At 44.2% G+C, this 14684-nt stretch overlaps 1 protein-coding gene across 4 annotated transcripts in view; it reads left to right on the top strand.

Moving 5' to 3' along the window:
* The window catches only part of LOC139531456 (transcriptional regulator Erg-like), a 106850-nt gene that overhangs the window by 86844 nt on the left and 5322 nt on the right, over nucleotides 1-14684 (top strand). For all 4 annotated transcript variants that reach the window (XM_071327942.1, XM_071327934.1, XM_071327915.1 and 1 more), the window contains 2 exons: nucleotides 5829-5983; nucleotides 12430-12633. In XM_071327942.1, the coding sequence (XP_071184043.1) occupies nucleotides 5829-5983; nucleotides 12430-12633 (359 nt within the window). The remainder of the gene's footprint in view (nucleotides 1-5828; nucleotides 5984-12429; nucleotides 12634-14684) is intronic.

The raw sequence follows: 14684 nt of genomic DNA, 5'->3' as shown, positions 1-14684 counted from the left end.
AGCCAACATGTCAGAATTCAAATAGGCTTTTCAGCGAAAGCATACGATGCTATTATCTGAGCATAGCACCATTGTAAACAAAAGAGAGAAAACATTTCAACCCTGCAGGAGCGACACAAAACGCAGAATAAAAATATAATTCATGCCTTACCTTTGACGAGCTTCTGTTGTTGGCACTCCAATATGTCCCATAAACATCACAAATGGTCCTTTTGTTCGATTAATTCCGTCGATATATGTCCAAAATGTCCATTTATTTGGCGCGTTTCATCCAGAAAAACACCGGTTCCAACTTGCTCAAACATGACGACAAAATATATCAAAGATTACCTGTAAACTTTGCCAAAAAATGTCAAACTACTTACGTAATACAACTTTAGGTATTTTTTTACGTTAATAATCAATCAAATTGAAGACAGGATGATATGTGTTCAATACAGGATTAAAACGATATGTAGCATGCCTTCTGTTTGATTGAAACGCATGTCTAGGACACCAGGAGTGCCTCGACTTCAAGATGGCCGTATTTCTTCATTACACAAAGGAATAACCTCAACCTATTTCTCACGACTGTTGACATCCAGTGGAAGCCGTAGGAACTGCAAGCAAGTTGCTTAGAAATCTGGTTTCCCAATGAAAACTAATTGAGAGTTCCATATTCTGGGAAGGCAATCACTCAGGTTGTGCTATTTGGCTGAAAGTGACCATTTTCTTCCACCTGAAATATTCATAGTGAAGCATTCACCTGATTCTTTTTATATGTTGACCCTCTGAACCCCATTGACTCTAGTGTCTGCAGCCTAGTTGCTAACGTTTATGGACACATGTAAGAGAGACCCCCTTTGGGAGGCCGCATTTCTGCCAAGTGAAAAAAACAGAAGGTATTTAAGGCGGTCTATGTTGCAGCAGCAATGTGGTAATTTCAGTTGAAAGTCTCATGTTAACATTCCAATCTGGAACCTGGATCAAAAGAAATGGACACCAACATGTTGTCAATGGACAGTCTTTGGGACTACCAGCACAGGCAGTTAATCCTGAAAATAAGTATAAAACCTCTCTCGATGAAAGTGCCGTTGAATAGTTACTGTAAAATTTAGGACTAACATTAATTGTTAGCGTTCACGCTATTGAAATAAGACTGGATTCAAAAATACCTCTAACACCAGATCTGACAATAAATCACTTTTGTGTTTTTTTTAAACTTTGAAAAAGCTATTCCCAAATCACATGCATCTGGCCTGTACCCGTGGCACTACAGCCTCTCCATCAAGGCTGGGTCGGTAGAGGCCAACAGTTGGTTGACACATGACTTTGATTCCAATAAATGGTCCCAAAATGGTTAATATCTTGGCCAAGGGAGGTTGATATGAATTTATGTGACATTCCATGGGTAATCTGTCCCATCTGTTGACCGCGCCCTGGGGGAATCAGCAGCTATAATAAGGGGAGAAGAGTAATTTGGAATGGGGTCATTTATGGGGTCCAGGGCCTCTGGCACTACTCCCTCCCCTCTACTTTATTTTAGTGGAGATCCCTCTCTTTTTATGTGGCTTCAGGAGAGCTGCGGGGCATAGGTTGCAGCCATAGCTGGTATAGATGAAAAATCTGAGACTGCTTTGTTTCATAGTCTGTGGTGGGAGGAGAGTTGAAATCACAATGACACTGTCTCCTCTGTTTGGGCATTGAGGCACATGCTAGCATTGTTATGGGGAGATTTTGGGGTAAACATGAATGTATGTGATAAATACATGAACAACAGATAATAATCATCAACAAACAGTTTACTAATGGTTAACAAACAGTTGATAAACAGATGTTCCAATGTAGTGTTATCATAAGAGGGCCTAGGTCTCAGAGAATGCTGCCGTGAGTGTGATGAACGGACAGCGAGTCTGATCATCTGAGACTGCTACAATATCAGCAATCAAAACTCTTTGGTTTTGGTAGCCTGAGATCGCTAACCAACGGAAGACCTGGCTAATACACATGAATGTTCACAATATTGTATTGTACTGTCCTAGATGTTTGTTATTTGTGTAACTTTGTCCTCAGGCTAGAATGTCTGGTGAGACTATGATTTGTGCCTAGTGGGTCTACTGCTTAGCCTGATATGTCTGTGTTTTTTGTTGTAATCTTAGTCTTTTTGAACCACATCAAACAAGAAGTTCCTTCACTGGAAAAAATAAAGTTATTCTAATTCTAATTCTTGATGAGCATTGCAAGGGTGGTTGATTTCACACCTCTGGGATTGACTCTGCCCATATATATACTTCCGGCGCCGAAAAGAGATGGCCGCCTCGCTTCGCGTTCCTTGGAAAATATGCAGTATTTTGTTTTTTTTTGTGTTATTTCTTACATCGGTACCCCAGGTAATCTTAGGTTTCATTACATACAGTCGGGAGGAACTACTGAATATACGATTAACGTCAACTCATCATCGTTCCTACCAGGAATATGACTTTCCCGAAACGGATCCAGTGTTTTGCCTTCCACCCAATACAATGGATCTGATCCCAGCCGGCGACCCTGTGCGACGCCGTAAAAGGGGCAAACGAGGCGGTCTCCTGGTCAGGCTTCGGAGACGGGCACATCGCGCTCCACTCCCTAGCATACTACTCGCCAATGTCCAGTCTCTTGACAATAAGGTTGATGAAATCCGAGCACGGGTAGCATTCCAGAGAGACATCAGGGATTGCAACGTGCTCTGCTTCACGGAAACATGGCTAACTCAAGAGACGCTAACGGAGTCGGTGCAGCCAGCTGGTTTCTTCATGCATCGCGCCGACAGAAACAAACATCTTTCTGGTAAGAAGAGGGGCGGGGGGGTATGCCTTATGATTAACGAGACGTGGTGTGATCATCATAACAACACACAGGAACTCAAGTCATTCTGTTCACCTGATCTAGAACTCCTCACAATCAAATGTCGACCGCATTATCTACCAAGGGAATTCTCTTCAATCATAATCACAGCCGTATATATTCCCCCCCAAGCAGACACATCGATGGCCCTGAACGAACTTTATCTGACTCTTTGTAAACTGGAAACCACACACCCTGAGGCTGCATTCATCGTAGCTGGGGATTTTAACAAGGCTAATCTAAAAACAAAACTCCCTAAATTCTATCAGCATATCGATTGTGCTACCAGGGCTGGAAAAACCCTAGATCATTGTTATACTAATTTCCGCGACGCATATAAGGCCCTCCCCCGCCCCCCTTTCGGAAAAGCTGACCACGACTCCATTTTGTTGATTCCAGCCTACAAACAGAAACTAAAACAACAAGCTCCCGCGCTCAGGTCTGTTCAACGCTGGTCCGACCAATCTGAATCCACGCTTCAAGACTGCTTCGATCACGCGGATTGGAATATGTTCCGCATTGCGTCCAACAACAATATTGACGAATATGCTGATTCGGTGAGCGAGTTCATTAGGAAGTGCATTGACGATGTCGTACCCACAGCAACGATTAAAACATTCCCAAACCCGAAACCGTGGATTGACGGCAGCATTCGCGTGAAACTGAAAGCGCGAACCACTGCTTTTAACCAGGGCAAGGTGACCGGAAGCATGACCGAATACAAACAGTGTAGCTATTCTCTCCGCAAGGCAATCAAACAGGCTAAGTCCCAGTACAGAGACAAAATCGAGTCGCAATTCAACAGCTCAGACACAAGAGGTATGTGGCAGGGTCTACAGTCAATCACGGATTACAAAAAGAAAACCAGCCCCGTCGCGGACCAGGATGTCTTGCTCCCAGACAGGCTAAACAACTTTTTTGCCCGCTTTGAGGACAATACAGTGCCACTGACACGGCCCCCTACCAAAACCTGCAGGCTCTCCTTCACTGCAGCCGAGGTGAGTAAAACATTTAAACGTGTTAACCCTCGCAAGGCTGCAGGCCCAGACGGCATTCCCAGCCGCGTCCTCAGAGCATGCGCAGACCAGCTGGCTGGTGTGTTTACGGACATATTCAATCAATCCTTATCCCAGTCTGCTGTTCCCACATGCTTCAAGAGGGCCACCATTGTTCCTGTTCCCAAGAAAGCTAAGGTAACTGAGCTAAACGACTACCGCCCCGTAGCACTCACTTCCGTCATCATGAAGTGCTTTGAGAGACTAGTCAAGGACCATATCACCTCCACCCTACCGGACACCCTAGACCCACTCCAATTTGCTTACCGACCCAATAGGTCCACAGACGACGCAATCGCAACCACACTGCACACTGCCCTAACCCATCTGGACAAGAGGAATACCCATGTGAGAATGCTGTTCATCGATTACAGCTCAGCATTTAACACCATAGTACCCTCCAAACTCGTCATCAAGCTCGAGACCCTGGGTCTCGACCCCGCCCTGTGCAACTGGGTCCTGGACTTCCTGACGGGCCGCCCCCAGGTGGTGAGGGTAGGTAACAACATCTCCACCCCGCTGATCCTCAACACTGGGGCCCCACAAGGGTGCGTTCTGAGCCCTCTCCTGTACTCCCTGTTCACCCACGACTGCGTGGCCATGCACGCCTCCAACTCAATCATCAAGTTTGCGGATGACACTACAGTGGTAGGCTTGATTACCAACAACGACGAGACGGCCTACAGGGAGGAGGTGAGGGCCCTCGGAGTGTGGTGTCAGGAAAATAACCTCACACTCAACGTCAACAAAACAAAGGAGATGATTGTGGACTTCAGGAAACAGCAGAGGGAGCACCCCCCTATCCACATCGACGGGTCAGTAGTGGAGAAGGTGGAAAGTTTTAAGTTCCTCGGTGTACACATCACGGACAAACTGAATTGGTCCACCCACACAGACAGCGTTGTGAAGAAGGCGCAGCAGCGCCTCTTCAACCTCAGGAGGCTGAAGAAATTCGGCTTGTCACCAAAAGCACTCACAAACTTCTACAGATGCACAATCGAGAGCATCCTGTCGGGCTGTATCACCGCCTGGTACGGCAACTGCTCCGCCCACAACCGTAAGGCTCTCCAGAGGGTAGTGAGGTCTGCAGAACGCACCACCGAGGGCAAACTACCTGCCCTCCAGGACACCTACACCACCCGATGTCACAGGAAGGCCATAAAGATCATCAAGGACAACAACCACCCAAGCCACTGCCTGTTCACCCCGCTATCATCCAGAAGGCGAGGTCAGTACAGGTGCATCAAAGCAGGGACCGAGAGACTGAAAAACAGTTTCTATCTCAAGGCCATCAGACTGTTAAACAGCCACCACTAACATTTAGCGGCCGCTGCCAACATACTGACTCAACTCCAGCCACTTTAAAAATGGGAATTGATGGAAATTATGTAAAAATGTACCACTAGCCACTTTAAACAATGCCACTTAATATAATGTTTACATACCCTACATTACCCATCTCATATGTATATACTGTACTCTATATCATCTACTGCATCTTGCCATCTTTATGTAATACATGTACCACTAGCCACTTTAAACTATGCCACTTTATGTTTACATACCCTACAGTACTCATCTCATATGTATATACCGTACTCTATACCATCTACTGCATCTTGCCATGCCGTTCTGTACCACCACTCATTCATATATCTTTATGTACATATTCTTTATCCCTTTACACTTGTGTGTGTGTATAAGGTAGTAGTTGTGGAATTGTTAGGTTAGATTACTTGTTGGTTATTACTGCATTGTCGGAACTAGAAGCACAAGCATTTCGCTACACTCGCATTAACATCTGCTAACCATGTGTATGTGACTAATAAAATTTGATTTGATTTGATTTGATATATGGGTGACTCCGCCTCTTTTTGACTGACCCCATCACTCTGTGTTCTGTCCTGACAGGAACTCTCCTGATGACTGCAGTGTGGGGAAGAACAGAAAATTGTCCAGCGGAGGTGAGGGCGCTGCCCCCGTCACATACAGCAGCTACCTGGAGGACAAGCTCACCGCTCCCCCCAACATGACCACCAACGAGCGCCGCGTCATCGTTCCCGCAGGTAACAGAACAGCTCAACACCCCAATATCCACCACAGTGATCTGAACACCAGAATACTTTTCTATAGACAGCTGAAGCTCTTAGTTGGATCTGCTCAATTACATTGGGTCGACTCACCTGTCTTCAATTGAGATGATAATCAATATGCACATGTAAACATAGCTTAAGAGGACCCACTTTGGAATGAGAAGCAGGACGTTGCCATCTCTGCTTAAAGAAGCCTTCAATACCAGTCCCAGTCAGTCAGGTCCAGTATGTGGTCACTCACTGCCTTTGATAAGGGGACCTCATGTCTCTCACGTACAGTGCATTCATCTGTCACAAGGAGAGACTTCCTGTGATCTGCAGCACAGAAGCCCCAGCATTTTGTTGCCGAGTGTGCTGTTCATTGTCTAGACCATTTCCTATGGTTCTGGTCCAAAGGGGTGGAGTAAGGATCAGGGTGAAGGAGGGGGCTGTGAGTCCCTGCCAAACTGGAGAAAGGTATTATTATCAGTTCCCCATTCACACACCTAGAATACAATAACTGGATCCTGACTGGAACACACATAAGGCTGTAAAGCAGCCAAATAAAGCCAAAACCTTTGAAATTAGATGACTGTAGATATTTTCCAGAATGAAAATGACATACTAAGGTTTTTCTTTGATTTAAAGTCAGAGATCGACAATGCATAGTCACTAGATGCATACATTTTTCTATTCCTGGCCTATGTGCATCAGGGTTTTGAGGACTACACTTTTATGTTATGAATTACATGAAGCGCAAACCAAAGATCACACTTGATCATTCTCCATCCTCCATCCGGTAAACCAAAGATCACACTAGATCATGCTCCATGTTAGCCTTTGTCACAGAAATGTTTCCAATGGAAAAACACCATAGAGTAACTTTTTTAGAGTAATTTCCCCACAGAAAAACCTGTCCATTGAGGGCACGCAGCACTGTATTCTCTATCTGGGGGTTGTGCATCACAGTTTTTCTGGCTTAGCGCAACTTCCTCTTCAACTGAAGCTGACAAGGACAATGACACGGCATGTTAAGAACATCCTGTTTTTGCTGTTTAGTTAGAGGAGGACAATAGGCACACACTGCTTCAAGGAATATAATGGGAGGTCATCATTCAACTGGCTTTTCTGCTCTACGTATAGGAAACACATTCCTGATATTTTGGTATAGGGACTTGGGGAGATAATATAAACTTCAAATACATACAGAGCTGTTCCTATATAATGCACAATGCATCCCATAGGGCATTTTAAGAAGCCGCAACCCCCGCCCCCCCGTCCTCGACCCACAATCTCTGCCATATAGGAAAATATTGTGTTGTGAGAAGGTCACTCTGGTTACTTTTTATAAAGGAATTATACTCCAAAACTAAATTATGTTGACACCATCTGAAATATAATTTTCCCTTTTAAAACATTATAACCTGTAGCCCAACTGATGCTTGCCTGGCTACCCACACTCCTTGCTCCAGCCAAACGCCCACGTACGTTTGTTTCTTCTCCGCAATGAGTCTGTATCTGAGTACCTCCCCGGCGATTTCTAGAACGCAAACACATTCTAACCGTTCTGATTGGTCCCAGAAACTGATGTGTTGTGCCAGAGTCAGAACACATGTGGGTAAAGCGGTTATTTTAAAGTTTGTCATTGGATTTGATACTTGTTTTGTACTACACCCCTCATTTTGACCTCACCACAAACAACTTCAACGATGGCAGTCTCAGACTGAAGTATGTCGCAAAAGATAGAGCAGCGGAAGAATTCCGTTTGAGTTGTCAGGCAAAACTGATGCGACATATCGGCTTTAAATAATAGGCTAAAGCATGGGGTTGCCCATCTGCATTTACCTAATTGAAAACCCCCAAAATACTCAATGCATCAAATGCTACAAATCAGTCAGTGCTGTTTAAGATCAGGAAGGACAATTTGTATTATTCTCATGACCATGGCCTTATTTCTATTACAGCCTATTGGATGGGTGTCATTCATGTCCCATTCACCCAGTTAAATGCAACATTGATAGGTTTAGGCTACTACATGATACTCAAATTTTCCCTATACCCATCATGAGGTTGCTACAACCTAGCCTATGAATTAAAGTTTACAATGTAGGTGCCCAGGTCGAGAGGAAAATGTAAGGTGACAGACAGTGTCACATGGACAGACAGTGACACATTCAATACCGCCGTGCACACTCTTGCCTGCATATACAGTACCAATGAAAAGTTTGGACACACCTACTATTTCAAGGGGTTTTCTTTATTTTTTACTAAACTCAGCATAAAAAGAAACGTTCCTTTTTCAGGACCCTGTCTTTCAAAGATAATTCGTAAAAATCCAAATAACTTCACAGATCTTCATTGTAAAGGGTTAAACACTGTTTTCCATGCTTGTTCAATGAACCATAAACAATTAATGAACATGCACCTGTGGAACGGTCGTTAAGACACTAACAGCTTACAGACAACAGGCAATTATGATCACAGTTATGAAAACTTAGGACACTAAAGAGGCCTTTCTACTGACTCTGTAAAACACCAAAAGAAAGATGCCCAGGGTCCCTGCTCATCTGCGTGAACGTGCCTTAGGCATGCTGCAAGGAGGCATGAGGACTGCAGATGTGGCCAGGGTAATAAATTGAAAAGTTAGTACTGTGAGACGCCTAAGACAGCGCTACAGGGAGACAGGACGGATACCTGATCGTCCTCGCAATGGCAGACCACGTGTAACAACACTTGCACAGGATCGGTACATCCGAACATCACACCTGCGGGACAGGTACAGGATGGCAACAACGACTGCCCGAGTTACACCAGGAACACACAATCCCTCCATCAGTGCTCAGACTGTTCGCAATAGGCTGAGAGAGGCTGGACTGAGGGCTTGTAGGCCTGTTGTAAGGCAGGTCCTCACCAGACATCATCGGCAACAACGTCGCCAATGGGCAAAAACCCACCGTTGCTGAACCAGACAGGACTGGCAAAAAGTGCTCTTCACTGATGAGTCGCGGTTTTGTCTCACCAGGGATGATGGTCGGATTCGCGTTTATCGTCGAAGGAATAAGCGTTACACCGAGGCCTATACTCGGGATCGAGATCGATTTGGAGGTGGAGGGTCCGTCATGGTCTGGGGAGGTGTATCACAGCATTATCGGACTGAGCTTGTTGTCATTGCAGGCAATCTCAATGCTGTGCGTTACAGGGAAGACATCCTCCTCCCTCATGTGGTACCCTTCCTGCAGGCTCATCCTGACATGACCCTCCAGCATGACAATGTCACCAGCCATACTGCTTGTTCTGTCCGTGATTTCCTGCAAGACAGGAATGTCAGTGTTCTGCCATGGCCAGCGAAGAGCCCGGATCTCAATCCCATTGAGCACCTCTGGGACCTGTTGGATCGGAGGGTGAGGGCTAGGGCCATTCCCCCCAGAAATGTCCAGGAACTTGCAGGTGCCTTGGTGGAAGAGTGGGGTAACATCTCACAGCAAGAACTGGCAAATCTGGTGCAGTCCATAAGGAGGAGATGCACTGCAGTACTTAATGCAGCTGGTGGCCACACCAGATACTGACAGTTACTTTTGTCTGTGGAACTTGTTCAGTTTATGTCTCAGTTGTTGAATTTTGTTTTGTTCATACAAATATTTACATATGTTAAGTTTGCTGAAAATAAACGCAGTTGACAGTGAGAGGACGTTTCTTTTTTTGCTGAGTTTATTTTCTACATTGTAGAATAATAGTGAAGACATGAAAACTATGAAATAACACATATGGAATCATGTAGTAAGCAAAAAAGTGTTAAACAAATCAAAATGTATTTGATATTTGGGATTCTTCACTGATGGACTTCAATGCACAACACATCAGATGTGACCAGGTGAAAAAACCTTTCCAAGCCAAACCATATCATAACCGCTACACACAGCCTACATCGTTATCACCATATTAGCTAAAGTGATGTCATAGTCAACATAGCTAATAGAACTAACGCCTTAGTCTGGCCTCCCGAGTGGTGTAGCGGTCTAAGGCACTGCATCGCAGACCCGGGTTCGATCCCAAGCTGTATCACAACCGGCTGTAACCGGGAGTCCCATAGGGCGGCGCACAATTGGCCCAGTGTCATCCGGGTTAGGGAAGGGTTTGGTTGGGGGGGGGGCTTTACTTGGCTCATCGTGCTCTAGCTAATCCTTGTGGTGGGCCAGGCGCCAGCAGGCTGACTTTGGTCTTCAGTTGAACGGTGTTTCCTCCAACGCATTAGGGCAGCTGGCTTCCGAGTTAAGCGGGTGGGTGTTTAAGGAGTGCGGTTTGGACGCATGACTCGAACTTCGCCTCTCCCGAGCCCGTTGGGGAGTTGCAGCTATGAGAAAAGATCATAATTGATATTGGGAGAAAAAGGGAGTAAAAAACAATTATAATGAAGAACTAACGTGTTAGTAAACATGCTAAAATCATGCAGTAACGTTACAGTGTGCAGTTCAATAAGCAGATTAGCAGTTACACCGGCGGGCCCCGGTGGCAATAAATTTGTCAAACCAAAAGCTTACCTTGACTTGGAAGAGTTCCAGCGTTGTGTTGGATAGTCATAGCTAACATAGCATTCCTCTGTTTGAGCCGAGTATTTGTGTAGGCTAAACTAGCTAGCTAGCAGCATTTACTAGCTAAGTAGCTAAGTGAAGGTGAAAGTCTCTCTCTCTCTCTTGGTTCTCCTTCATTTTTGAAGATATTTATTTGTTCAAAACTGTTTAACTATTGCCTCTTTCTCTCTTTGAGTCAAGTACTCACCACATTTTATGCACTGCAGTGCTAGCTAGCTGTAGCTTGTACATTCAGTACTAGATTCATTCTCTGATCCTTTGACTGGGTGGACAACATGTCAGTTCATGCTGGAAGAGCTCTGATAGGTTGGAGGACATCCTCCGGGAGTTCTCATAATTACTGTGTAAGTCTATGGAACGGGGTGAGAACCAAGAGCCTCCTAGGATTTGTATTGAAGTCAATGTACCCAGAGGAGGACGGAAGCTAGCTGCTACCCCACAGAGTGCTGTTGAGGCTACTATAGACCTTCATTGCCAAACAGTGTGTTTTAATCAATTATTTGGTGACGTGAATAGATTTAGTATAGTTTTATTTAAAAGGATAACTTTTTAAATGTTTTACTATAAAAATGTAATGAAATTCACTGAAGAGGATGATTCTCCGCTTCCTCCTCTGAGGGGCCTCCACTGCTACAAATATACTGTGCGTTGTAACATGTCACCCCAGGGTTTATTCTGTAACAAAATGGGGCTTAGGTGGTGGGCGTGGTGGAGGCATTGTAATGGACATGGCCAATGGCGTGGTCTCCAACCAAACATTTTAGAGGCCCTGCTCTTGGCTGCAGAGACAACGTTTAACTTTTAGTTAAATTTCCTGCATTTGTACCATATTTTGTCATGGGGCTGAGAGAAAAAAATGCTGTTTTATAGCAAATGTTCATAAAATGTGACTCAAACATTATAACAAAATCAATGGAGGCCCCATGCCATGACATTTTTTGAATGTTAGATTATCCCTGACTGTCTAGTTAATATGTTGGTGATTTTTTGTTCTCAAAGATGATCTTATTAAAAAATATATAGGTTCATTATTTTCTGTACATACTTTATATCTTGTGTTAGTCGTTTAGGTTTACACTGAAAACGTTTTACCATCACAAAAAGGATTAGTGGCCCGCTATTGCTAAATGAATAAAGGGGGAACACTGCGAGTGCCAGACAGCCAGCCTCCCCTTTCGACCCACTGATCCATGCCTCGTGGTGCTGTAGAGATAGATGCTCACGGAGTTACCGTTGCCTCTGGCTCCTTGCTCTCTGAGCCAGTGTAAGTTATCCTGTTTACTCCATAGGGCTCTGGTAAAAAATAGTGCACTATGTAGGGAATAGGCTGCCATTTGGGACACTGGGCCGGTGCTGCTAAATATGGCTGGAAAGGAGGGTCAGACGACGGTGTGGTTTGTTTCTGTACGTGTCAGCTGTTTTTGGATCCTGTTATGTGTGTGCCAAAAGAAGGTGTGTCAAACTGGTGGGTTCCTGTGAGTGAGTGGGATGTTTGGTCCCAGTTGTATGATCTCTGGGAAAGAGAGCGTCAACGTTCTAAACACAGTTCTCAGCAGTCATCTAATTGGACAATTTTAATTGCAAAATGTTAAATTAATTTAGAAAATGTTGGTTAATAAAACCAATTTCATTGCAAATGTACACTCAAACCTATTATCATATAAAGAATGGGAGTAAGTATGAACTGTAAGAAAATAAGTAAGAATGAAGGTAAGAGTTTGCTGTGAGCTCCATTCTCCTTTCTCTGTGAGTGGGATAAATTGTTCCACTGCTCTAGTTCCCTGCTCCAGTTCCCCTGCATGGTGATAACACAAATCCCCCCCCTCCTATGTTGTGTCCATGGCCTGGCAGATCCCACGCTGTGGTCCACGGAGCATGTGCGCCAGTGGCTGGAGTGGGCAGTAAAGGAGTATGGCCTGCTGGACGTGGATATGGCTCTCTTCCACAACGTGGATGGCAAAGACTTGTGCAAGATGTGCAAGGAGGACTTCCAGAGGCTCACGCTCAGCTACAACGCAGACATCCTGCTCTCCCATCTGCACTACCTCAGAGAGAGTGAGTCTAGTATCTTCCTTCTCCTCCTCATCATCATCCCTCTCTGCTCTCCTCCCTCTACATGCTCCCGCCTTCTGCCCCCCTTCCCTAGCTGGCCAACACAATGCAATGGCAGGCAGGCAGTAAAGAAAGAGGCTACAAAGGGGTACTATTGAAGGGCTGCTGTGGTCTGGTGGTCCATCTTTTTCTACCTCTATACCAGGGGTACGGTTAGAGAACTTGTCCTGGTGGGTTATAAGTTAAGCAGGCTTAAGGGGCTTTAAATATTGGTCTTAAGGCCTGCATACACTATGGCTCTCTAGGACCAGACTTACCTAGATTAAGGAGAAAGTGGAGTATGAGATGCACTTATTGAAGTTCTCATAGCTTGTCAAAGTTAGGGCAGATCATGTAGCCTTTCTGTAGCGAGCCTCAGTAGTCCTGTCTGTGTATAGTCTGCATCCAACTGAGCTCTCACTGACATTCTCCGGGTTGCCTCAGCTACTTTGCTTGACTGCAGATTAGAATGAAACCTGGTGAAGGAGTCCCTGTTGTTGCTGCTTCTGCTGCTTTGGCTGAATGACTCACTGCTCCAAGACCTGCTTTCCTGTCCACTGACACCTCACCTCCTCTCTACAACACATGCATTGGTGCATGTCGTCCACATGCTTCTTCACATGCATACACACACACACACACACAAATTCTGGTTTTAAGTTGTTAACATTAGATGTTACAGTGGTAGCTGTGTAGTAGCAGTAGGAGTAATGGTGGCAGTAGTGTAACAATAATAAAATAATTAATAATATGTTTTTAAAGAGGAATAGGTACACTACATCAATAAAGTCATCATTGGCACCCATCTTAAGAAGCATATCTGTTTATAGTCATTTGTCAGACTCTTGAGATTATGTTTATCTTTGACATTCTCTCTCTCTGCTCTCAAGTTCCATTTGATCGTGCAAAGAACTTTCCAATGAACCATTACTCTTCTCATAGTGACTGCTTGTGGGTTTGTTTGTTTGATATCAGTATCGGTTTCGGTAGGGTTCACCCACAGATGTGCAGAGGTGGTTAGTGATGGGAGAAAGAGGAGAACCAAACAGATAGAGCCAGCCAGACAGAGAAATGAGAAATCCAGATAGCTTGAGGAGTTCAGAGTTTAGTGTTAATTCTTGTGTGTCATCATTATGTGCCAAAAACTGTCACCATTCAGACTAAATGTAGGTACATTGGGTGATTCCATGCCAGGACATCCCGAAAATATTTTGGGTATCTCAGATTGTTCTGTGAATTCTGACATAGAAACTTCATTGGGAGGAAGGATGTTGTACAAATGTAAAAAGCATGTCAAATGAAAGTGGCCGATTTAGGCCCTTTTTAGACCACTGTAAAAATGTGTACATTTCAAAATATAGACATACTCCATATTTGAGAGCACACTATAAGGAGTGCAATGGCAAAAATATGTTGTCTGTATCGTACGGTTCATGGATCATAAGGTCTTACAGGACCTTATGATCCATGAACCGTACGATACAGACAACATATTTTTGCCATTGCACTCCTTATAGTGTGCTCTCAAATATGGAGTATGTCTATATTTTGAAATGTACACATTCATATATTCAACATAAAATATATTCATATGAAGCCAATTTTATACATTGACGTTATAGGTAATTAACCAATCACAGCCCTCCTTTAGGATTGCACATTCAGCAAATCACCAGCAGAGGGAGTTCCCTTTGAATCCATTTTCCCATTCACTGTGTTGGTGGTGCTCATAAAATGTATCATATCTTCAAAACTAGGAGAGAGCCCACTCTGGAAATTTGATGTAATTTTAGAGTATATTGTTGCAAACATTGTCTTAAAATTAACAAAATCAAAAAGGGTACTTTTTATTAATATGTTGAATGTTGAATAAATTAATGTTAACATTTTTCTTTTAGAATCTTGAAATACTCCATATGTTAGAGCACGCTATAAGGAGTATAATGACACCAAGATGTTGTGTATCATGTACGGTTCACAGATCATAGGGTCTTACAGGAGGCAGGGGCCTAAAC

The sequence above is a fragment of the Salvelinus alpinus genome, chromosome 1 (assembly GCF_045679555.1).
Source record: "Salvelinus alpinus chromosome 1, SLU_Salpinus.1, whole genome shotgun sequence".
Classification (NCBI taxonomy): domain Eukaryota; kingdom Metazoa; phylum Chordata; class Actinopteri; order Salmoniformes; family Salmonidae; genus Salvelinus; species Salvelinus alpinus.
The sequence above is the reverse complement of the archived record's forward strand: the minus strand, read 5'-3'. Positions and strand labels throughout refer to the sequence as shown.